Source organism: Lissotriton vulgaris, chromosome 1_1 (genome assembly GCF_964263255.1).
Source record: "Lissotriton vulgaris chromosome 1_1, aLisVul1.2, whole genome shotgun sequence".
Taxonomy (NCBI): Eukaryota; Metazoa; Chordata; class Amphibia; order Caudata; family Salamandridae; genus Lissotriton; species Lissotriton vulgaris.
In genome coordinates, this window is record NC_141685.1 from 1,984,018,858 (window position 1) to 1,984,044,821 (window position 25,964).

The following is a 25,964-nucleotide window of genomic DNA, read 5'->3' on the forward strand; positions in this document are numbered from 1 at the left end:
AAGGGAACAGGGAGGAGTGTAATGGAAATCAATATAGATCCTCAGTTCCTTATACTCTCCACTAGGATCCTGTGGTGTGGGAGGGAGCGTCAGGATGAGGAATCGCTTATTCTTTACAGGGGAATTCTTCTATATCAAGTGGGCCACCGTACTACCCCTCTTAAGCAAAATTAAATAAAGTTAAAATAAAAACCATTGACTCTCATTTTACTCTGGCTGTGTCATCACAACATAATTCTCATGTAGCTCGTCTTTCTTACTTGTTACTAAAAACCATTGCAGAATTGCTGCATAAAATACAATATTACATATATTATTCTTTTTAGTTTATACACGGTTATGTTTAGATTAAAACCCAATTTAAAACCGAATATTGGATGAGTCTTCACAAAAATAGAGACAGAGTTAATTATAGGCATAATATGTGTCCATTGTTTGTCTGGATACTACACTTTGCAGACACATGTTCCGTGGGTTTCTTTTGAAGGTCATCTTGGTTGTGTTGGTCAGGATTTCTCCACTTGTTTAGAGGGTTATCCCTTTACTTCTGGCAGTTTGTTCTTATTATGTACTGGTTAGGGACATTGTCCCTGTTATCAGTGTGCTACCCAGGCCTGGTTCAGATTTTGGTAATCTTGAGCATTTTCTGTACAGCCATCATAAGGAATTTGACCAATCTACAGTTTAGTTGTGTGTATTTTGGATTTATGCATGCTAGCACCGCTTGCCTCCTGGTGCGGATGCCTTTCTGTCTGAAGGGTTCTTTGAGAAGCTGTTTCCGTGCTTGATGCAGGTCCTTGCATAAGCAGATTAGATGTAATATGTCGCCTTGTTTGGTTTTGCACAACCTGCACGGCTCTTGTGCTTGTGACCTTTGCCATGGTGGAAGATGCTAAGTGTACAGAAGGATTCCCAATCTGTACCTTAAAAAAGTCAATTTTTATGGCCTTTGGGTAACTCTGGTTAAAATATGGTTGCGGAGCCTGTGTTTTATAGGAATTAAACGTCATCTAGGCGTGAGATATGTGTGAGAAGCTTGCTTTATCTTCCACCAAGGAGATTTCTTTTAAGGTTTTCCAGACCAGTTTTTTAAAGTTGTGGTAGCCAATTTGTGCGTCCCAGAGTTCTGTAAGTTGGGTAGATTCTAAGGCTGTCTGTAGATAAGGTCTGGCTTCGGAGTACTCCCTGTGTTGTATGTCCTGCCACAGCAGATAATTTAACGTATCTGTGGTGGCACTTCTGATCCTATGCAAGCAGATGATATAAGCTCCGTGCCTAGCTAGATGTTGTCGCAGAAGGCCAAATTCCAGCCTTATTTGAGCCGGTGATGTGTAGGACAGAAGGCTGAACATGATTCTATAAGCCTTCAGCTGCGTCTTTTCCAGCTCCTTGGCGTCTCTAACCCGCATTGCCTTGCTGCCGTAGGTAATTGAGGGGAGTAATTTATCCTGGGCTACCTTCAGAAATGGAGTCAGGGTTTGCCCCATCAAATTATTTGCGAGGTTTTTCAGTGTTAGTGCAATCAGCAGACCTTTCCTTCTGGTGTCCTCTTTCTGGCGCCAAAACGACCCTTCCTTGACAAATGTGACTCCAAGATACTTATACTCGTGCACTGGGTCAAGCTTTAAAGCACCAAGGAAACAGTTTTAATGAAGGTTCTTTTTGTAGTTTATTGACACTGTCCTTGTCTTGCTCAGATTTATTTTTAAGTTGTTTTCTGTCAGTAAATGCTGGAGACCAACGTATGTGTGACTGAGCAGAACAACGTCATCTGCGGATGGGACTGTTGACACGAGGTGGCGTCAGAGAGCAGCAAGAGCAGCAAGAATCAGACCGGACTCACGAAGCGGAGCAGCTGTAGTGGCGTGGCGTGGTCACTGATCCGAAACCCAAAGCCGTGCAGAGGACGGAGCGGGGATTTGAACCCGAACCCCGCAGAGACCCGCAGAAGACCATAACGGATAGCAGAAAGCGGAAAGCGAGCAGAGATTCACAGCTTCCGAAGCCCCTAGCAGCTCTGCCGTTCCACAGTGACACTGCAGCGGCATTGCAGCGGCGCTGCTCCCGTGTCACTCCCGTGTCGCCCCCCACCCACAGGCGTACGCCAGGCGTTCAGGCGTCCATACCTCAGGGGTCAGGGGGCAGGGTGACGGCATAGGTGACGGCATAGGTGCAGGTCTGACCCCCCCAACCCACGGCAGCTGCATCAGTACCCCGCAGGGGGTCACAGAGGCACGAACAGCGGCACAAACTGGCCGGCAACTTCCCACCCCACTCCATTGCCGGTAGGGGGCTGGGAATCACAGTACCACTTACGCCGACCAGCTGACTTCTTGGCTTCCTAGCAAGCAGCACCGGCAGCAGGGGGGTTGCCTTGGGCTGCTTGCCTTGCTGTGGATTTGTACTGGGAGAAGAACTACTGCTCAAAGGCATCTGTTGTTACAAGGAGAATATTGATCTAAGGCGATTGATGGCGATTGAATCACTTTACAGTACCCTGTGGTACTGTGGACTTACAGAGGATTTAAGGAGGCGTGTTGGTGCTGGTGAATACTGGTGAATAGGACTAATAGCACACAAGGACACTTGTCTCTAGGTAAGGACTCTTGCTCTGCTTTATTGTTTTACTGCTTTAGCGCTCAGCCAATCTCCCTGCCCTTGACCCTGTTCCCTTTCTGACGGCAGCTGTCCCTCATCGATAGGGCAGACGGGCTGGGAGGGGCACGCACACAGGGTGTGGGGGAAGGCATAGAAGTGCAGCAATGCAAGCAGTCATTGGAGGAGGTAACCTTTACAACCCAGCTCTATACCAACTCACTTCCCTGTGACAATCTCTAATACCCGCCCAGAGGAAGGACGAAAAAAAAAAAAAAGACCAAGAGATTGTGAGTTTGAGGGCTAGTGGATCAATTGCTGTATTTGGGCGTGAGTGCGTGAGTGTGGAGCCACGCAGAGTTTATTGCCGGGAAGACATCGCCACTGCAAAACAAAAAAACTCCCCGGAACTCCATTCCATTCAAGTGGGAATCGGGCTGAAAGTGGGTCTAATGCAAGCGTGAGCGCTGTGAGAAAAGCACTGTGACAACAAACGCTACTGCAGAGTACAGGTTGATAGTTTGCAAGAACCTGAAATATTAGAACTGTGTTATCCCTAAGCCTGAGGACCCGGAAACTGAATAAATAGTGGGCAGTAAGCATTAAACAGGATAAAACACAAAGTAAGTATGCGCTCTGGCAAAGTGAGAACGACGGGGACAACTGCCAGACGTACAAAGAAACTACAGCAGCCAAATGTGAAAGCCAATACTCTAAGACTAAATCAAACAAACACTCACCAATAGCCAGAATGTTTGCAAAATCGGGAAAAATACCGGATAAGTTTGAGTTCCTGAAAGACCCGGCTGGTGCTATTATTACTATGCATAAGGATATGGAAAAGGATAATCTACAAACGCCAATAAACCCAATGTCAACCGAAAAACACAATAGTCAAATCATTGAAAGCACCCCCCTAAAAGGAGATTGCGATTTACAAATGAAGGACTATGAGTTCCAAATTAATGATCACGATATCCTAAATGTAACCATCATTCCGGACTCACTTAATGTCGACCTAGCTAACTTAAAGGATCCAGGAATGCTGGAAAAACAAAACCTACTAACTGCCAGCAGCATGATGGAATCAAAACTGACAGTAATACCATTGGAAGTAAATGTAGAAATTAGGAAGAAACCTCAGTCATACAATGATGATATTCATACCGGACCAATTAATACACTGGATCACAATAATGATTATGGAAACCATGAAAAGCTGAAAATATGGCAAAATAACACCACAAGAGTGGATGTGCTCCCAAAGGCAAATGCAAATATCATCCATAAAACAGATTTTGCTTCTCTAACAGATCCTATAAATGAAACTCCACTTGAAAACAACCCAATTGGAACAAAAATGCCAACTGGTGGAATAAAATGCGACCTATTCTATCAAACATCAACGTTAACCCTAGAGGCATTAAAATATCAATCGAACAAGATGGACATTCAGATTGATCTCCTCACAATGATGGCAACAGCAGTTGCAGGGATAGACAACAAACTCGCGCAGCTTAATAATCTGATAATCAGAGTCCAAAATGGTAAACAAAAAACAGACATGGAATGTATCTGTTCCCCTCTACTGGAGAAACTTGCAGCAATACCGGAGGTCCTGCATACTATAATAGAGGATACAAAAAATGCTCTAAAGAAAGAAACTGAGCAGGAAGTGAGTACAAGGAAAAATAAAGATATGGATATAGTTAATATGGAGGATGACAAAACCATCCCTAAAACGAACAAAGAAGAAAAAGTATTAGTGAGGTTTTCAGAGGACAAAGAAGAAACACAAGATGTAAGTGACCTTTTATCTGAAATCAACCAAAGGAATGCAATGTACGAAGAGGATATGAATACAGCAGAAATAGTAAAATATGATTGTAGGAGGCAAGATTCAACAGGCTATACTATGTCAAAAAGGCAAAGGAAAAAACTACGCAAAGCAAGGAAAAATCAAAAGTCTAGCCACCAGAAAAATGAGGAAACAACAAAGTCCAGTCAGCAAGAACGTGAAGAAACAATAAAATCTGATGGTATAATAAAAAATAGAGTACTACAACAAGAAGAACTAAATAAGGAAAGAAAAAGTTCTCCTTTGTCCATCAAGGATCCTAAGAAAGTATTCTCAATATTCAAACAAGACACTTTTCAGGAACAACTATTACACAATGTGGAGAAAAAAGGACAAAATGAAATAAAACTAAATGAGATGATTAGAATGAACCCTCCAGTTAAAAAACAAAATAGAATGGAGAAAGTTGAAGCCCAGGTCAACGATTCTAAACAGGATCATAGGAATGGAATGTCTCAGTCACTAAAAACAATGAGTAAATCCTGCGATCATCAAGACTGGCTTTACAATGGAAACACAGAGCCATGTCTGAGGGAAATCAAGAACGATATACCAAGATGGAACTCAGAAGCAATAGTAGAGCATAAAAGTAAACCTCCGTATTGGGATCAATTAATAATTGAGAAACGAGAAGGAGAAAAAACAATTAGATATAAAACAAACCAAATAACGGAAACACCATCTAAAGAAAATCAAGTGGTAGCTGAGAAAATTCAACTGATATTTAACCCTGAATATGAATCCAGAGGCAGATACGATACATTGAATAGAGGGAACATCCTCAGATTATTCAAATCAATCCCAGCATTAATCAATATCAAGAATGATGACATCAACTCCATTGAATTTATTGCTGATAAGAACAGCTCCCAAGAAATTACACTGGTCACGGTTAATTCAATGCCAATAGCAGAGAAAATATTAAAAGAAATTCCAACATTTAAAGCCTGGGGAATAGTTATTACAAAGCAGGCCCCAAAGGTGTATCCGACTCCATTTATTAAAGAGGCAAATTCGGTTCAAACAGAGCAAAATACCACACAAAAAGGAACTGTACTTAGGAACGCACGGGGTAGATCCATTAGTTCATCAAGAGTGGCACCGCCACCTTCCACAAATGATATCACATCAGGAATAAACGAAAAATGGATTGTGCAGGCTCTGCATAACAATGATGAACAATGAAGAATTAAAAATCCCATCTCCGAATCAAAAGAAACTGAGTTGAGAATGTGTTCATGGAACATAAATGGAGTAGGGTCCAAACTTTCCAACGCACAAATAAGGTGTATACCCATACCATGTCAAATCTTATTTCTACAAGAAACTTGGGAACCCCACCAGTTTGCGTTGAATGGTTATGTAGGTTACTATGAAAATGCAAGCAAAAAACACAGATATGGTCGTTCAAGTGGGGGGTTAGCAACTTTTGTCTCCTGTAGACTGCAAGCAGAACATGAAAAAATTGCAACAAATAATAAAAACATTCTTATAGTAAAACTGAAATACAAAAATACTGAGCAAAATGATAGGTCAATAATTTTGATCAACGTATACATCCAACCAACAAAAGCAAGCAGAACTGATACATGTGCTACCATTAACACTATACTGCTGGAACAAATGCTAAATAATCCATTAGTAGACTACGTGATGACTGGGGATTTTAACCTGAACCTATTAATACCATTTATAAGAGATGATGAATCATAATCCCAGGACCTACAATGGTCAATACCGCAGCAAGAGCATCAAGGCATTACGAGCAACAAGGGGCGAAACCAAATAGGTACAACATTCATCAAGGATATGGAAGCGCTCGGTTTGCGAGTCCTAAACGGTCGATTTAAAGACGATAGACCGCCTGCATACACATATATAGCCCATAATGCAAGCTCCAGGATTGATTATACAATGGTCTCACTGAATATATTTCAAAACATAATCTCTTATAGGTTGGTTAAAGTCGAAGACAGTGACCATTGTCAGCAGATAATAACCACCAATATTACAAACAACATTAACCAACAATATCATACTGTGCCAGGATATACTGGAACGATAAACTACAAAAAACTAATTTGGACTAATTTCAATAAGGACAGCATGAATGAAAAGGTGGAAAATATTATAAGGAGCTGCTTCATTGAAAATAGGAATGAGTCAGCAGTTGACCAGTGAGTGGAATTTACTAGGAAACTAGTGAAACCCCAATCCCGGAGTAACCTAAGCAATATGAGGTTGAATCAGGAAGGAGAGGTAAAAGACTCACATATGAATCTTCCATATACAATAACAAAGTTAAAAAGAGCACGGAATAGGATAAGAAGACAACTAAATTCCACAACGAATAGTAAGGAGACCCTGACTAACTTAAAAACAGTGAACCAGCACCTAAAAAAACTTATATGGAATGAGAAATATCAAGCAAAACAGGAATTATGGTCCAAACTATTGCATGCAAGTAAACAGGCTAATGCGAGAGAATTCTGGAAAATTATAAACAAATTAGTACGGCCAAACAAATTGGTAGTTTCATCAACATTAACCACATCGCTGCTGTGGTTATTTTTCCCCTGTGCTGGAAATTGGAAAGCTCCTATATTCATGACGAGCTCAGCTCGTCATCAGCACAGCTCAACTGTGCCTCTTGACGAGCTGAGCTCGTCATGAGCATGGAAGGGGTTAACTGAACAAGAATGGGCAACGTTCCTAGAAAAACATCTAAACAACAAAGGTGCAGCAAAAATTGCTGTGAGTATGCAAAACAGCTGTACAGCCATTGATGAGATGCAAGAACAATTTGTAATTGCTAAAGTGCACTTAATAAAACTAATTAAGAAGCAGAAAGATGGGGCGCCAGGCCCTAATGAGATACCATTTGCCCTATATAAAGAAAATCCTGAATTTGGTCGACGTACTTGGTAAAAGTGTTCAAAGAAGTGATAGAGACGGGAAAAATCCCTGATTCCTGGCGAGGATCTCTAATCTCTCCTATATATAAGAAAGGTAATTGGTCTCTTGCAGAGAACTATAGACTTATTTATTACCCTACAGGACACAGATGCCAAATTATTTGCTGGAGTACTCTTAAATAAATTAAATGAATGGGTAACAGAAAACAATATTTTGCCAATTAATCAAACTGGCTTCATTAAAGGGCTTGGAACAATGACAAATATCATGGCATTATCGCTAACAATCGAAAAATCACTTAGAATAAAACTGCCCTTGTATCTATGTTTTGAAGATTTTAAGTCTGCTTTTGACTGTGTGCAAAGAAACTTATTGTGGAAAAAACTTTCGGAAAAAGGCATCCCAGCTGTGTGATTAAATCTTATACAGTTGCTGCACAACAAAACCTGGGTAAGAGTAAGGATGGGGGATGGTCAATCATTAACAAAGGAAATTCCTGCATTGGAAGGGCTGAAACAGGGATGTGTACTGGCCCCCCTCCTTTTTAATTTATTTCTAGGAGACTTATCAGTGAACCTGGATGACCTTAATGCACATCCTCCTAAGTTGGGGGATAAGCTGATATCCAACTTGATGTATGCGGACGACGCCATTCTACTAAGCCACACTAAAATAGGTCTCCAGCGTTTAATTAACAGAACACTCTTGTATGCAAATGAAAATGGAATGGTTATTAATGAAACTAAAACAAAAATCATGGTGGTGTCTAGGAACAAAAATGTGAGACAAAAAAATAAATGGTACATGGGAAACAATCAACTTGAACAAATAGAGGTGTACAAGTATCTGGGTGTACTGTTTGACCAGAAGGGAAATTATCTGCTTCAGAAACAGGACATCCAAAGGAAAGCCAACTCACTACCAGCAGCATTCAAGATAGCACAAAAATCCCTTGGGAATTTAACTTATGGGCCATTATTGAAAATCATAGGAGCTAAATTGCTCCCAACTATTACATATGGAAGTGAGGCACTAATGGGCACCGATGCGGAACTAATTAATAAGGTACTTTCTAAAGTATATAGATCTCTCTTCCACCTCCCAAACAATGCTTCGCCAGCACAAATAAGACTGGAATTCGGTTTGAACAATCAAGAGTTAGCAAGAAAAGATCAGTTTATTAAAATGTGGTATAGGTTTAAGAATGACCATGATAATCAAATTTCACAAATACTCTGGCAAGAAGAAAAAAATAATAAAAAATCACTTGCTTGGAGATATCTTCACGAGGCATTAGAAGAGTTTTCGCTGATGACTATATGGAACAATACTATAAACAATGGATCATTTAAAAAAATTGTGAATCGAACAACCAATTACCTACCACTTCTACATGACAAAAACGTGCTGGCAAAAAGAAAACACTCATGGACAGTAATAAATGGACATGAAAAAAAGAAAGTGCAAGAATACCTGGAGATACCATGGTCTGAAAGAAGTAAGCAATGTTTCATGAACGCAAGATTTGGAATTCTGCCAGGCCTTAGTCACGTTCTGCCAGGGAAAAAAACTAACTCCAGTCTATTGTGCAGACTTTGCAAAGGTGGAGAAGAAAATATTGTCCACCTCCTATGTATCTGTCCTGCTCTTCGTAGGGAAAGATGTGCATTACTCAAACCTCACCTTAATCTACGGGAAATAAGAACATGCAGGCAGGCACTGATAATGTGCCTGCATCCAAATGATATAGTCATGAACGTTGCTTTTGTAAAATTTTTAAAGATAATAACTACTGAATTAGAAAAATAGATGAGGAAAAAATCTCAATTTTAAGGACAAAAGTTTTTTTATTTTTTTATCATATTGTACTATATAAACTGAAAATGTTTGTGTAATGGAAGTATTGTAAGATTTTAAATAATCAAACAATAAAGAATTTTTACTTACTTACTTACTGGTGAATGGGAATTGCAGGCGTTGAGCACCTTTGGTAAGTGAGCCATGTACAGATTGAACAGGGTCGGTACAAGCACACAGCCCTGTTTTAATCCCTTGGTTGTAGGAACTTTCAACGAAATGTGGGTACCGCCACCTAGTTTCACCTGCACCCAGGTATCCGTATGGAGAAGTTTCTGCATGTTTAACATATGCTGCGGTATTCCCCATTGCACCAGTTTCCCCCACAATCTACCCCTCTCAACTTTGTCAAAGGCAGCGCTGAATCAATGCAGAAGTAGTTTTGAAGCGTTTTCTGCATCGATTATTAGTGAAATAGTGAGAAGATTTGTCGATGTGCTGCCCAATGTGCCGAAGGCGGACTGATTCAGTGGTATTATCGAAGTCGCCTCAACAGTTTGTCAGCTCCTCTAGTATAGTGCCCGAGAAGTATTTTGCTTCATTGTCTATAAGAGCGACTAAGTGGTAGTTGTTGGGATGAGCTTCATCACCTTTTTTGTGGATTGGCACAATTGTTGAGGCCTTCCATGACCGGTATTCTGTTTAGTCGCCTGACTTCCAGAAACACAAATTGCAGGATGTCAGCCCAGTGTTTGCTCTTTGCTTTGAACAGGACCAGTAGAATTCCGTTCGGACCCAGAGCCCCTTCCTTCCTCCTTTTACCTATCTGCTTTTTATTTAAGAGGGGCAGAGAGCAGTTATCTGTGCTTAATGCTCTGTTTTCTTTGGGTGGCAGCTCCTGATCCCTCATCTCAACGTTGCTTTCTCCGGCTTGTTCTCCAGATGTCCTGATATTAGCCTTGAGAGTTCCTGCGCTATCTGTTTGCTAGTTTGCTTCCAAAATATGTGACCAAATACCTTTATTGTGTGGGTGAATAATCCCATTTACCGCGTCCAGAAGCGGGCGCTATTATTACTGTTTGGGTCGTGGAAGAGTTTAGCCCTAAACTCATTCTCACACTCCCTGTTGATGTTACATTTCAGACTTTTTAATTTTGCCCTTTGCTCATTCAAGGAGGCTCATACAGTGGCTTTCCTTGAGAGTCTTCTCAGCCTGTGCAAAGTTGCATTTATTGATTTTTTGAAGTGTGTCAGCTGTTGTCTTTGATCCATCGAAATTTTGTTTTTCTCCCATGCTTTCTGGGAGTTCTTTTTGTAACAAAAGTTTCTGCATGTCGATTTAGGATCTTGGCTGTGAACTGTTCCCAGTGATCTATTTTGTCTTCTTTGATGAATGAATTGATTAGTTGAATTGCTGCTTCATCCTCAGAGTTTATGTTGTTTGTTGTACATTTTATCCTTCTAAGGTTGGACATAGAGATACAACCCATAGTTATGTCCGTGCTGATTGATCTTGCTGCATTCGCTGGTAATTGGAATTCTTGGGGGCGATGATCACTTTTGCCCTTGTTCCCCATTCTAATTATAGTCCAGTATGGAGCTTGTTTTATGGGAATAATAAGAATCAACAAATAGAGTGCCGTCTGAAAATCTTCCATTTAAAGCTGGAAGGTTTAGATATTCTAGATCTGCAAGTAGTCGCCTATTGCAGTACTTCTTCTTTCTGTGCGGTGGATGCCTTTGTATTGGTATATTGTGAATTCCATTTTGTATAGCTACTTTCTCTCCTTGTGATGAACCTATCAGATACTGATTTAGGTCCCCTGTCAAAATGAAGATCGGATTTTTCATCTCAGTAGCATACTTTGCTGCTTGACTTGTGAGTGCTGTGGAGTATTTCGCTTTACGTTTAGGGCGGACATATGAATTGATCTGGCACACCTCTGTTTCTTCGTCCGCAATTAGGATTGAAATTGTGACTGGTATTATTGGGTTTAACATTGAGTCCATAATAGTCAATGAGGGTATTCTTGTTGTAGAGATGTAGGTTGTCAGTCCGCCAGAGCAATGGCCAAATATGCCCCTCCTTATTGCTGGCCAGGTTTCCTGAAGGAAAATTATATCAAAGGTTGTTGCATACTGCAGGAAATCAGGGTCCTCAATTTTGGCTGCTAAGCCGTTTATGTTCCCGTGCATAGTCTGAGCAGGGATTCTTTAGCTCTGCTGTCTATCTCGCCGATTGCGTCAATGCTCCTCTGTGCGTAAGGTGATAGTGCGCGATATTAGTTCCTTGTTCAAGCCTTGGCTTGTTCTAACAGCTGCCCGTGGAGCCGTTTCTTGTTGGTTCCAATTGGTGTTGGCACTCTGTTGGCGGGATCTACCCCGTGCTCCTCTGAGTACACAATTTGGGTAAGTTTGGCAGATTTCGGGTCCCAGGTTAACGTCACTTAGTAATAGCGATGTATAAGCTGGTTTTTGAAAGGAGGCAATATCAATGCCCCAGCTTTGAAATATGGCCAATTCGGCTAAGATTGCTCTGCAATTAAGCTTTTGGTCCACGTTGTGTTTGTGGTCTCTGGACATTGTGGGTTGGTGGTACGTATGAACTCTATAGAGAGTAGGTCCGTTTACCTTATGCCAGCGAGGGTAGGTATTGATGCCATTAGTCTTAGATTTGTTACTTCGGTTTACTATGTCCTGAGAGCCCTTGGAGGTATATAGAGGATAAAATACAAGAACCTCTGCTGCCTGATGTCTTCTTTGTTTTGCTGGCGGCAAAGGATTTTCTGTGTCCAGTGGTTTGAAATGAAGTGTACTGCTGGTCGTTTCTTTGGGCTGTATTTGCAGTTTTATGCTTAAAGCTTCAGCCGTGAGATTTTTGGGGATGGGCTTGTGTTTACTTGACGTGGGGAGGTTTGTTTTAAAGTGTGCCCCTTGGCATGTAACCCTCTATCCGAAAACCTCCAGCTCGATTTCCCATTGAGCAAAGTGATAGTCCCTTTAGGCTTGAGCAATGGATCCTGGTTAGGCTTGTTGTTTAAACTCGGATTATTGTTAGTATTTGTATAGTTTGTGTCGGTTGGATTTTGGGCTTTAGCCTTGGCTTTACACGCTTCTCCCATTGTTTCTTGTGGGTGTGCTGATTTTTGTGGAACCCTTGTCTCACCGCTCATGCCCTGGAATTGTGTTTGCTGAGTATTATGACCGCTGTCCGGGTTTGTTGTGGAAGGAGTAATAGTCAAATCTTGTTTTTCGGCCTCTTTGTGGTCTAAAAAGGACATAGATGTGTCCCTTTGTCCCTTGCCATCTCTGATTTCTCCACGTGCCTGCTTACCGAAGCCTGATGTAGGGCTACTTCTTGTTCCATAGGATATTTGGGGATGTTTGGTGACAGTTGTGTTTGTTTTACAGTGCTTGGGTCAGCTAGGATCGACTCACGTTTGTTAGCTGGATCTGAAAATATGGGGAAATAAGCTGTTGCAGTTGTCTGGGGCTTTTGGTTGCGCCCCTTCCTTTTCAGTTGGCGGCATTGCTTTGCATTACCTTTTGGAGATCCTCCATTTCTGGAACTGCCCTTGTTCTCAGTGACCACCTTGACATTTCCTCCATGCCTATTGCTGGTTGTTCGATCGTTGGATGGTCCCTTCAGAATGATAGAATCGCCTTGACTTTTTGTTGTTTTCCCTGCAGTTACACTTGTGATGTCCTTTACCAGGCTACTTAAAATTGAAGGCAGTGTAGATAGTTTGTCGATAACCGGTCGCAATAGCATCTGAGTTGGGAGCTGGATTGTGCTCTGGTTATTAGACCATTCAGATTTCCCAATTTCTCAACACTGCCTGCAGTAAAACTGCCAGTGTATTTACTAGTTTTAGTTGGATCTCCATCTTATCAGATTGAAATTGCACTGTGTTGACAGCCAGTTGTATTGTATTAAGCAGTGAAGCCCAAACACCAGTATTTTCTTCTTTTGTATTGTATTGTATTGTATTGTATGTTAGATTTATATAGCGCTTATAACCCAGGGGTCTCTAAGCGCTTGCCTTGGGAACCCGTCCTGGCTTTTCCCTGTGAGATAGCCCCTACAGGGCATCCCCAAGGTGAAAGCCAGGCATCCCGCCGCGGGGGGCCGTTGTGGAGATTAAGCAAGCTTAATGCCCAGAGTTGCAGAGTGTGAACCCATGATTAGGTCAGGCACCGAAACGAGAATTATCGAGTCCGTCGACATTTGAGCTCAAGACCCTGCCACGTCGGGAATTGAACCCTGGTCCGGGTCTGACCTCTGCTTCAGGGTCTGCCTGCTCTAACCAGTGAGCCACACTTCTCCACTTTTGTGTGCGCAAGTTTATCTGCACCCTTATTGAGATGTTCTGTGAGGTGTGCTTTCCCCAAGGGTTCTATGGTGGGGTAGACCTCCCTTTGTTCCTGTCCCCGATCCTGTTACTAATTTGGTGAGTAGGTTACGAGCATGTCTTCAAATTCTTGAGTGGTCAGCTAGGACATAAACACCCTCTCCTCTTCTTTCTGATTTAGTTCCTGTGCCGAGGCACCCACTCCTGTGCCTCCGTTTTGTGCAAGTACACTCTACCTTTCAGGTTCATAAGCACATTAAAAACATGACCTCTATATTACAGTTATGCATGAAAGTTTTGGGTGTTTAGTTTTTGTTAATCACAAGCATACCAATGATACCATGTTAGAATATGCTGTAATCTCTGGGCATTCTTCAGAATGCATCCCATTGCTTCTAAAGGGCTGTTTCACGTGCCTAATTGTACTGACAGCATTCCTATGTTACGGGGCCCTCTCCCTAAAGGACACTGACAAGATCCAGTCTTTGTAGGATATCAAGCATGGGCATTCTAAAGCCAGGGGGCATGAACACCTGAGGCTGGTTCCCAGACAAATTCTCTGAATTTGGAATTGGAGGTAGATTTTACCTTGTATTATTTTTCTCTTCTCACCAAACTGGATGTGGGGGGTTTCTGAACTGGAAAGAGTGCATGCTTCACCAAAAAAGTGTGAAATATAGGGTGTATCTTAAGCATATGTGGTAATGCTGCTTTAACCACTTATTTGGGGCAATGAATTTAGGAAGGAAGACACTATGCTGCTTCTTAAATTGTAAGTTAGGGGTGGATGGCCAAACTCTATCACCCCCATGATATACCGTATTCACCCTTCTGTGGTTGCCTGCTTGCGTCTTATACCATTGCTTGGATCCTGTAAGTGAGCCATGGGCTTCTGTGTAGTTCACTGGATATGTGTAACCCTTTGTTGTGCTTCAGGGAATTTGTTTTCTGTATGAGAATGTTACAAAGGAATGAAGCATGGATGAAACCCATAAGTAAACTAAAATGGTGTTACTTTGATGGATTCATGTTGGGCACTATTATACATGATTTCTGCTAACCATAACAGATCCAGTCACTTCATCCACATAACAACTCAAGCATTGTTTTAATGCCTGATTTAAATGTTCTGTTTGTCCGTCTGGTTGTGGATGGATACTTGTAGGTAATGAGAGAGACATTTTAATGAGGAACAGCAGCTTTTCCAAAAAACAATGTTTTTTAGTGACAGATGTGCCAGTTGCCAATGGGTCTGTGGGTAATTGTGAGCAGGCAATGTAATGTCCCATCTTCATTAGACTGTCTATTACTACCAAAATAAGTCAACCACAAAATCTAGTGAAATAGTTTCCTGTGGTAGATCTGATGTGGGAAGTGGTTGCAATAACCCTTGTGGTTTAGCATCTGATGTCATCTGATGTCACTTGTGCACACACCTCACATTTTTTGATAAAGAGTTCCACATCCTGTTCCATGGAGGGCTTTAAAAATTGCCTTTTTAGGGCTCGCTGCCGTTCGCAGCGCGAAGCGCTGCCGCCGGCAGCGAGTATTATAGCTGCTACGTTGGCTGGGAAGGGAGTATAGACCAGCTACAGTTCGGTGCACGAGCCGATTCACGTCCGTGAACGCGCTTCCCGCGCTTCACATTGGAATCCGTGAACGCGCTTCCCGCACTTCACATTGGAACAGCTTGTGTGCGTGTGCTCGTCTCCGGAAGACGTAGAATGGAGTGCGTCATCTTGTTTTTTTGTGCCGTCATTCCAGAGCGTTCCTCGGCGGTGGAGGAGGTAGGAGAGAAACGGTGCTTGTGTTACTTTATGTTTTTATTCTGAAATGAGGAGAATAATTAGTTGGAGAATGCAATTTAAGAGATACCATAGAATAAGCCCTCAGAGGACACGCCCATTCCCGTGAACTATTTTTATTAGCTATGGAAGTGTTCTCGTTTGATGACGCAGTAAATCATAGGCCCGTTTGTTGGCTGCGTGGCATACTCAGGATGAGCTTGTCACTGCAGCTGCGGAGAGGCACCCTGGCCCTGCCAGAGCAAGAGAGGTCTAGGGCGGGGACACACTCACCCTGCTGTACTACGGCGGTTCACTTTACACAAAGCGCACTATATAAACTCATCCTCTCGTTATGTGCCCACGACGGAATTGGGAGAGGCTGCCTCAGCTGTCCCTGCCTGGCGGGTGCGAGGCATCACCTGTCTTAGGGAATGCTGCCCACGGCAAGTGCGCAAACAGTTCCAGGCCCGAAAAGGCCTTTCTGTGGATTCCAGACGGGGGCATGCGGCTTTGCAGGCGCGGTTCGGGGGCGTGGTGTTCTTGTTAAATGTAGGGAGAAGGTTTATGCTGCAGGCCCTTCGAGCATGTTTGCACGTTTTTGTTGGGGCTAGATCAGCAAGTTTATGTACACGAGGTATACATGCTGTTAAACGCCTGTTAAAAAGACTACAGGGTTGTCGAGCCGCAAAGGATTTTGTAAACATGCCTTAATATGTCTTGAATACGTTACAGTGCAAAGGGTGCTTTTTAATTAAAAGCTGAGTCAGCATTTTTCAACCGCCTGCTTGTGACTCGGATGCTTACACAGCTTCTGTCGTACCCTCTTCCATGTAGTTGCATATGCTAGCAGGGCCTGTTTAAACAGCGGGACTACAAGTCCTAGAATGCAATTTACTCATCATGGTGTGGAGCTATGCACACAAGGGGAAGGTCTAACGTTGGTTTAGCGGACCTTGCTCGCTTTGTTTTCTTTCACTCCATGGCGGCGACACGTTTGACATTACTTACAGAAGAGTTTTATCAAAAAGTGCCAACAGGAAACAATTGCTGTTGACTCGAGTAGTATAATTTGATCACTGACTTGAACTGAAAATGTTCGTTTATCTGCCTGCAAAACACAACAGTACCGCGGTAATGAGTTCAGCGAAAAGACAGGTGCCTGCAGTGCCTTTTGCATTATTTGATTCACCTTTTATGTGTGCTACTTCCCATGCCATTGCACAACTTGTGTGTTACAATATAACAGCCCTAGTGTACTTGTTCGATACAGATAGATGCAGTTAAGACATTTTTATAAATGTTACGTAACCACCTACAAATTGCATGCATGTAGCTGGCATCTTAATTAAAAGCACTCGAGTTTTCCGGTCCATTCTTTACCTTTTTTTTGTCATCACAGTTTTATATCGCTCAAAAGTGCACCAACGGTATTAGAGCACTTTACAGGAGTACCAGATTGCACTGCATAGTGTCAGATTTTATATTTTTGGGTAACAGAGATTATGTGATTTGCCCCAGAAACATAAGGTGTTAAGCTAACGTCTCATCTGTTTTTTGTAGCACTGCCAGTAAAATATTTTTCATTACTCAATGGAAATTGTACCCCGCCTTCTTTTCGTGTTTTTTTGACATTACACAGGGCACTATACCAAACCGGAGCGCCACCTTTCCCATTTATTATAGGAGCCCTGGGCGGCCTGCTGCTGAACTAAATAATACGCTAATCCTTCACTTGTATATACGGAAAGGTAGAGTAGCAGGGATGCTTTAGCTTAAACGTGTTTGCTTAGAGCACACATTTACAGCAAAATACTTGTCGAAGGTCAGGGATATTTTATCTCCTTGTAAGTAGAGGCTCACTAAAAGCTATTCCGGTACTCTTCACATTTAATAGCACATGTTATTATTACTACTCTCAACTGTACCGGTTTTATCACCGTAAAGAGGATAATAATCTGAGTGAGCCCTGGGAGATTAAGTGATTTGCCCACAATCACAGGATATTCAACTGATGCTGTGAATCAATCGGATTCTCAGTTCCAAAGTTGGCAGCTCTAGGAGTGTGGCCTATATTAATTGGTAACATATCAGAACATGATTACCTCTATTGTATATAATATAGGGCTGGCAACCTAGCCATTGCTTAGCCCTTTGTTGGAATCTGTCATTCTACTTTACTGCATCCTAAAAGGCCACCAGATCCCATGTGTCACTTCCATCCCTTTCTCTGGCGCAGGGACCAGGCACAGATTCATTACATGTAATTGGTGTCCATTCGTTTGCGCCTTCATTCAAGTGCTATTTAATTGAAGTGCAATTTTTGTACATGGGTTGTTGCTTTCCTCTCCCACCCGCCACTTTCCATGTTGCTGACCCCTTCGCCCCCACCCCTCTGGTCTTCTTTTCATTCAGATTGTTACACCACACAGAATTCCACAACTAACAATTGCAAACCAACCCACATAATTCCACTCCACACCACATGCATCCACTCCAAACTGCATAAAAAAGCACAACGCCAATAGCTCTAACTCTCACAAATGCGAGACCTATTGCATTGCAAATGCTTGTTATTCTTTTTAGTGTCTTTTTGACCCCATTGTGTTCTGCATATGGAGCTGAGTGATACCAATTCAGCACCTAGCTTTGTAACTCTTTTGTTCGCACCAACAAATGAGTGTCTTGTACAAGTAAAGCTTCTTTATTTTATCTCTCAGTATGACTTGAGAGCCATTGTTTCCTTATTGCTTTTTTCATGAACTGATGAATGATTTGTAGTAATATATCGGTTTGTGTAATGTATACCACTTGCTAAGTTTCAATGACTGACTTGGACTGTTCATCAGGTAAAAACTGTTCTATATCCTCACATTTCAAAGCATTCGATTTCTTGTTCTTAATTCTCGGGTAGTAGGTTATGACAAAGTCAAACTCCACAAAAAAAATCATCCAACTTAGGTGGCTTGGAGATAACAACCTTGCTGATTTCATGAATCGCAGATTGCGATGATCTGAATATAATGCAATGGTGTGCTTGGCTCCCATTAAGTACTGTATCCACTCTCAACAGCATAACAATTTGCCAACAGCTCTTTTTCCATGATAGCGCAATGCATCTCAACTTCATTCAGCATAGTGGGCATGTATGCATTAGCATTTAACTGTCCAGCACTCACATTCTTTTCTGAAAGTACTACCCCTATGGGAATGCTTGAATCATCAGTTTCAACAACAAATGGTTTGTCTGGATCAGAATGGGCTAATACTATGTGGAAGAGGTGTGGCGCCGTGGCTAGGGCGACTGACTCTGGAATCTGGGGATCACGTTCGATCCCCGGCACCGGCGGCAGGTTAGCCCAGCACCATGTAACTCTGGGCAACAGCTTGCTTAATCTTCCCGACGTCCCCCAGCGCCTAGAGACCCTTGCCGGGTGATTGTGCGCTTTACAAATGTGGATTATTACACTGGAGCCATGTTAAAAGCCAGTTTCAGTTGTTGGAATACTTATTCTGATTCTGGGGACCACATAAACAGAGTGTTCTTTCACAGCTCTCATGTTATGCGTGCAACTACTTTGGAAAATGAGTCAACAAATCGATGATAAAAGGTTGCAAACCCTAAGAAGCACCTACATTTTGGGCTACTGGCCAGTTTTTATTGCTTGTACTTTGTGCTCTGCCAGTTCTTGTCCAGATGGAGAAAGTGTGACTCCCAGCAATTCCACCTTGGTCACATGGGATTAGCGTTTGCTGATTTTGAACAATAAATGATGCTGGCGAATGGTTTTCAGGACTGAACAAACATGCTGGTAATGTTTAGAGATCATGGAAGAGTAAATCAAGATATCATCTATATAGACGATAGCAATTGAATCTAGAAAGTCACGCAACACATAATTTAGGAAGAACTGAAATGCAGCAGGAGCATTGCATAATCCAATGGGCATTACCTTGTATTCAAATAAGCCATAGCATGTGTGAAAGACTGTCTTCCACTCATCACCTCACTGCATTCAACCCAAGTGATTTCATCCCTTTAAGTCTAATTTTGTATAATTTACTGCCTTCTTTTTTTGATCCAGCAAAACTAGTATCAATGGCAAAGGGTAGCATTTTGTAACTTTTACCTTATTTAAAGCGTGATAATCATTTGAAGTTCTTAGCTCCCCATTGACTTTTGGAATAAAGAACATTGGCAAAACTGTGGGAGACCAAGAAGATCTTATAGAACCATTTACCAAGTATTTATCTAAGTATTGGTGTAAATGCTCGTTTTCTCCTTCTGAGAGAGTAAAAATTCTTTCCCATGGCACTGCTACCCCTGGAACCAAGTCAGTCTGGCAATTGTAAGGCCAATGGGGTGGGAGCTGTTTGGCTTGTTGATCGCTGAATACATCCTGGAATTCAAGATATTGTTGAGGGAGCTCTGTGGCTTTCTTTGCAGCTGTTACAATCCACATACAAAGCCAATGTTTCCCTGCAACAGAGGCAGGCAGTGGTTCCCGAGGTGGTTTTGCATATTGGTCTATTTTAGCCTCGGCTACCTGGCCTATTTTGACCTCCCGGCCTCCTGTCCTTGGCCATCCTTAACTGGGGGACAATCACCAGTGTTTGAAGACCACTCCTGGCACAGTCTAATTCCTTCTTCAGAGTGGCTAGGCTTGATGGGCCAACCATTTCACCTTAGTCCCAGGGGCCAAAGTGGCTGGTCAAGTGGAGTTCCAGCAGCAGATTCTGCACTGTATCACATGAGCAGAATGGCTTTTATGTTCAAGTGGTGCCCTCAGGAGCACCATGGTTGCGGATATCAAGGCCCAAACAAACTCCAGTCTTCACTATCAGCAAGGGACGCTGGAACCACAATTCTACCAGTGCTAGCAGGTTTCATCTGCCGGGTACCCGTAAATGCTCTAGATAGAGTATCTACGCATAGCGTCAAAGTCCAGACTTCACGTACCTATGTCTCTGGCTCCATGTCACCTCAGGCACCTGGGACAGCTGTGCAGCCTTAGAGCCCATTGGACATTCCCTCTCCCCCACCCTCTAAAGTTGCAGGAAAGGAGGGAGCACTGCTGTCCTTTCAGTGCCCTTGATGGCCAGAATGCAACTACCGGTCCACGTTATTCTCCACCACTTAGATGTGGTTTCACAGTAGTACTAGATTCTTTCAATTTACCTCCCAGTGCCAACAGGTGGGCAGGGTGAGATACTCAGACCACTGTTCCTCACAGCCAGTCAACTGCTTTAGCACTTATCCACACCCCTAGGCCTCTGTTCTGGGGTCAGCTTCCCAGGGATCCCAAGATACAAATAGCCATGGCTGAACAATTCCACCACATGTCCACCCCATGTTGTGAGCACACTGCACTTCAGCCATGTTGGCTCACCCTGGTCAGCTCATATTGACCTTTTCGTACCAATCCTTATGTGACAATTTTCCATCCTCATTTGTCCAGGTCTGTTGTTTTCCTATTGCATTAAGAAGCCACAGAGCAAAGTATGTTGTACCATGCTACAATTTAAACTTGAATTCACTTTTTTAGTCTTGTGATTGTTGTTATGTGTTTTTGATATTTGATGGATCTAATACTTTAAAGTGTTATGTGCAGTTACACTTGTAATGAACTATGAACAACATCCATTTTTGTTAATTTCAATTTAACAGGCCAGCAATACTGAGTAACTTTGTAAACTATATCAAACTACCATATTATGGATGCACTATTCCTGAGAAGACAGCTTGTACTATCTATGGATGGGGACACACCGGAAGTAAGAGAACAATTTATTTTCAAATGATAATAATGCATGTTCAGAACAGAAATATGTCTGTTCGAGGTACATTTTTGACTCTGTGAATGAGTACCAGAAGATAGATATAATAATCAAGGTACCTAGTAATGGTTATCAATAAAATTACTTGAAATATTATAGTATTAATAAATAAAGTATTCAGACAATACTCAAATTACTGTGCCCAACTAATCAAATTTTCCAGAAACTCAAAACAGATTTTGCTGATATTTCCCATATGGAGTTTGTTTGAGAACACTCATAGACGACCTTTGGGTTACCCTATAGGGCATAATATGATACAAGCATCCAAAACACCCCTCACACCCTCGCTACTCAACGCCATGAAACTGATGTTCTAAACTCTTTCTCCTTCCTTCTCCCCTCAAACCTTTCAGCTACTGTAGCTAAAAACTTCAAACACAGACTGATTAAACAACACACCAAAACACCTATCAAAATGTCTCCAAAGGAGAATAGATCTCATCTTCTACACTACATGACCTGCAAAATGGAATACAATCTTAACAAACTGCCTTCATATAACCCAAACCTCCAGCATCCCATATAGCTGCAAACTGACAATTTGTAACTCCCTTACATTCACAGGCAATTCCACTACAACTATCTACAGAAATGGAACAGTCGTGGTACAAGCCAGTGATGCCAACCTACATTCCTTTGAATCCATATTTCCTACACTACGGAACACTATCCTCCATTCACACAAATCCCTCTCACTCAGTCAACCTCCCCCACAGGATATAAAACAGTGAGAAAAGCTCACGAGTCACACTACAAACTCTAACTCTACCACCTCCTCCATCACACACAATGCCGTCGCCTCCTACCTTACTGACCCGGGTACCGCTAACTCACTGGACCACACTACTTCTCCTTGTTTGCATTCTAAAGAATATTCAGCCAGGCCCAACAAAGTTACCAGTCCAGCTCAGTGCAACAACATTAGACTAACTCCCCCATCCAACCCACTCTGAAAACCTCTTCCTCGCAGGCTTTTTAGGATGGTGACTTAGTAGCACAGGTACTTCCTCTCCCAACCTGCCATCAACACTCACCAACATGTTGACTGCAGCAATACAATGCTGCACACACTACTTGTCCACTATACATCTCACTAACAGCATAGTAACAAGTGACATCTCCAATCGCACTCATAATGACACACATTCTCTGACTTTGGATTGCCTCGTATTTGACAATCTGCAGCTAAATATCCCCACTCCTTCCTCAATGAACCATGTGTCCATGATTAATCCAAGTGAGTGAGTAACTCTCATGGAAAGCCAACTAGAGAAAGTAATACAGGGTATGAACAAAAACCCAATGAACTTCAATATGTATCCTGAGTCTTCTCAACTCCCACACCTCCCCATTACTTGCATCACAAAGCTCAGAGGTCAAAAAGAACGGGTGCCATGATGTCTACGAGTGATACGATGAATCTAGCCAAATCATATGACCTGTCACCAAACAGAGACAACAACGCTACCTCTAAGATACAGGTTGTCACTGGATTTGGGGGAGACCCCATCCCTCTGAGAATGGCCAGGTTCCCAGCACACCACATCAATATCTCCTTGGCATTCCCTCTCTGAAACACAGTGACAGAAGTAATACCAACTGCATGCTCAAAAACTACATATATCCAACCAATCATCCAACAGAACTGGTGGAAGCCATCCTGAACCACAACATTGATATTACAGAAACATGGCTTATTGAATCTTCCTACCAAATCATTGATACATTAGTCCACCCTGAGTTTCCAATAATCAAGAAAGACAGAAATGACTGCTGCGGTGGTGGCATTTCCATTGTTCACAAGAACAGCATCTCCATGGCTGAATAGGCATCTTCAACTACAATACATGTGAATATTTCAGCACCAACATTATGATGAAAGACAGCAAAACAATGAATTGTCAACTCATTCTTTCATTTGGTGAACTCCTATCGGAGCTGATGACACACTACTCACTCTCACACACCAATAACGTAGTCCTAGGTGACCTCAACCTTAATTTTAACAATGAGAACAATACTCTTATCCAATCCTCAATAAACCTTTCACTTAGTGCTAACATTATCCATCCTCTCTGTTGACTGGTCGGATCGCTACATGATTCTGTTCCACATCAACCAAGTGAAACCACACCCAAAGCATCTACAGAAAACCCTTCAATGGACAAGAAACATAAGGCAAATTCCCCTAACTGTGCACGAAGAAAGAATGGTGTCACTACTTCCGCCCACATCAGATGACCTCTCAACAATGTAACTTACAACCCTCTACAACTCAATGATGACAGCCATCTTAGTCCAAATAGTACCTCTGAAATTAAAAAGAGTTGAAACACCCACGTGAGATCCTGGTTTAACAAACAGCTCAACATTGAAAGAAGGCAAATTGGAGCTGCAGAAAGACTTTGGCAGATAAGTCCATCCACAGCCCACCTTGACCAGCTCAGATGGGAACCCAGGAAATATAAAAAACACATCATGAAAGGAAAAGCTGCATTCTTCTTCAACTCACTAGACAATACCAAAAAACGCCTTAAAGAGCTTTTAAACACCATCAAACAACAAATGTCCGAGCCAGCCAAAAAACAGCCTCAGATCTCCAAAGAAGGTGTGAGAAATGTGCTAATTTTTTCAATGAGAAAATTACTAAGATTGAGCTCTCCCTCAATGGCAACACCCAGACAGCCAATGGAAACCCACCTCCCAGAATGTAGGGAATCAACTCCTCAGTCACCCAAACAACGGTATCTGTGCCGGACATCACCTGGTGAAACCCTAGACCAAGGGTCCCACCCAACTCTCAGGAGCTGGGAGGTGTTCAACGCACTCTCGGAGGCATGCATTTCTGAAATGATTGCTATGTCCAAACACTCCTCCCACCTCACCGACCTCCTTTGCGCCCACCAGATGAAAAATGTCAATCTTGCCCTAATCCCTCTCTGGACTAAGATAATAAACAGCTCCCTGAAGACCGGAGTAAGTCAGACTGCCTCAAACTTGATCAGGTCACACCACTGCTACAAACAAATGTGTGCAGACCCGAATGACGTCAACAACATCTGACCTGTCTCCAACCTTTCCTTCATAGCCAAAGTTCTTGAGAGATGTATTCTCTTAGAACTCAACCAACGCATTGACAGCAACAATCTCCTGGACCCTCATCAATTGGGCTTCAGAAAAGGAAGGAGCATGGAAATAGCTATTCTGAATGTAATAGATGACCAACACAAATCCCTGGATGCAGACAGATGTTGCCTGCTCATACTCCCAGACCTATTGGTGGCCTTCAACACGGTCGACTACAAACTTGTTTGGACTCCCTTCCAGATAGGGTAGTCCTACCAGGGTTTACAGAATTTCTACAAAACCTCTCTCAACATATACAAATAAATAATTCAACTTCATATATAGTTGCCATAACCCTGGGTGCCCCCCAAGGCTTAGTACTCTCTCTTACACTTTTCAACATCTACGTGGAGCCCGTCACTCTCTTACTCAAATAATAAAAACATCTCCTTCCACCTCTATGCTGACGACACCCAGCTGCACCTGGAAATATCCTCACTAGAGGACGTACACTGGCTAAATGCCACCCTCAGAGTAGTTCAACACTGGTCATCTCACAACCACTTCAAACTCAACCAAGATAAGACAGGAATCCTTATCATTTCCAACAATAGACAGACTTCACACAGATCGAAGTATGGCTAAATTCCATTGACGCTCTAAACTGCAATCTAACCCTTGGTGACTCAGCCAAATCTCTGGTAATCACACTTGAGCCATGATTGAAAATGAGCTAATATATAAAGAATATTGCAAAGAGTCTCACTCACAAAGTCCTTCTCACTGGTAACCAGCCCACCTTGCGTTCAAACTCAAAAGGCAGGTCAGACGCACCAAAACACTGCCTCTCATTACGCTGACATATCCCTTTTGAGAGGCAGGACATCCTTACTGAATATCAGTAAGATGAATACATGTAGTAGTAATAATAATATTAATAGCAAGAAGAAGTGCAATGGTAATCACTAATAAAAACATGGCATATCATTGTTCTTTTACTCAGGCGCTAGAAGCTGGTTTATATGCTTTAAGTCACAATCCAACTGGAAAATGTTGAGTATTTCCATCTGGTGTTCCTAAATTACTGACAAATCCAATATTGAGTTTTGAGTTTTTCAGACCTTTTTGTCCCAAAACTCCGAAAGACCGAGTGACATGTGTTTGTCAGTTTAATTGAAATATTATGTTTATGATGTTAATCATATTTTTTCTGAATTGTAAGTAACCAGCTACTGCACAAAGCAAAAGCACAAGACTTCAAATCCACTTCTGGAATCTACTTGCTTATATACTAATTCTATGTGCTCTATGAAGTTTGGTGGAAGACCAAAGTATCATTCCCTTTGACAGTGTAGGTGTACCATAAAAACGTCTTTTCAAGCCCACTCAGTGTTTGGTATGTAGAGCAAGAGAATTGAAAATTTGATACCATTGACCTCTATGTATATTTGTACCGGGAGGCTAATTATTATGAACAGGCTCTTTATGTTCAAAGTTGATACTTTGCTGTCCCTAAGGAAAACTAACATGAAACTGTTAAAAGCTATAATCTAGAGGAGCACATTTCAAAAACCTCAACTGATTCAAATGCCACTATTCTTGATTGTTGCCTATAATTACGAAAACATTGAATTCAACAGTTTCATGAATTGCCATCCACTCTCCCGAACTATCAATATAAATGCTATGGTGTACTAAGCAATAGGTTGCTGAAAATTCAAATTGTAACACTACACCATATTGGCCCTAATTAAG

The 25,964-nt window shown here is 42.1% G+C and overlaps 1 protein-coding gene across 4 annotated transcripts in view; it reads left to right on the forward strand.

Annotated features, from left to right (window-relative positions):
• Positions 1-25,964, forward strand: part of HGF (hepatocyte growth factor) — a 479,128-nt gene that overhangs the window by 429,324 nt on the left and 23,840 nt on the right. For all 4 annotated transcript variants that reach the window (XM_086919817.1, XM_086919823.1, XM_086919811.1 and 1 more), the window contains one exon: positions 20,971-21,077. In XM_086919817.1, coding sequence (XP_086775943.1) covers positions 20,971-21,077 — 107 coding nt within the window. The remainder of the gene's footprint in view (positions 1-20,970; positions 21,078-25,964) is intronic.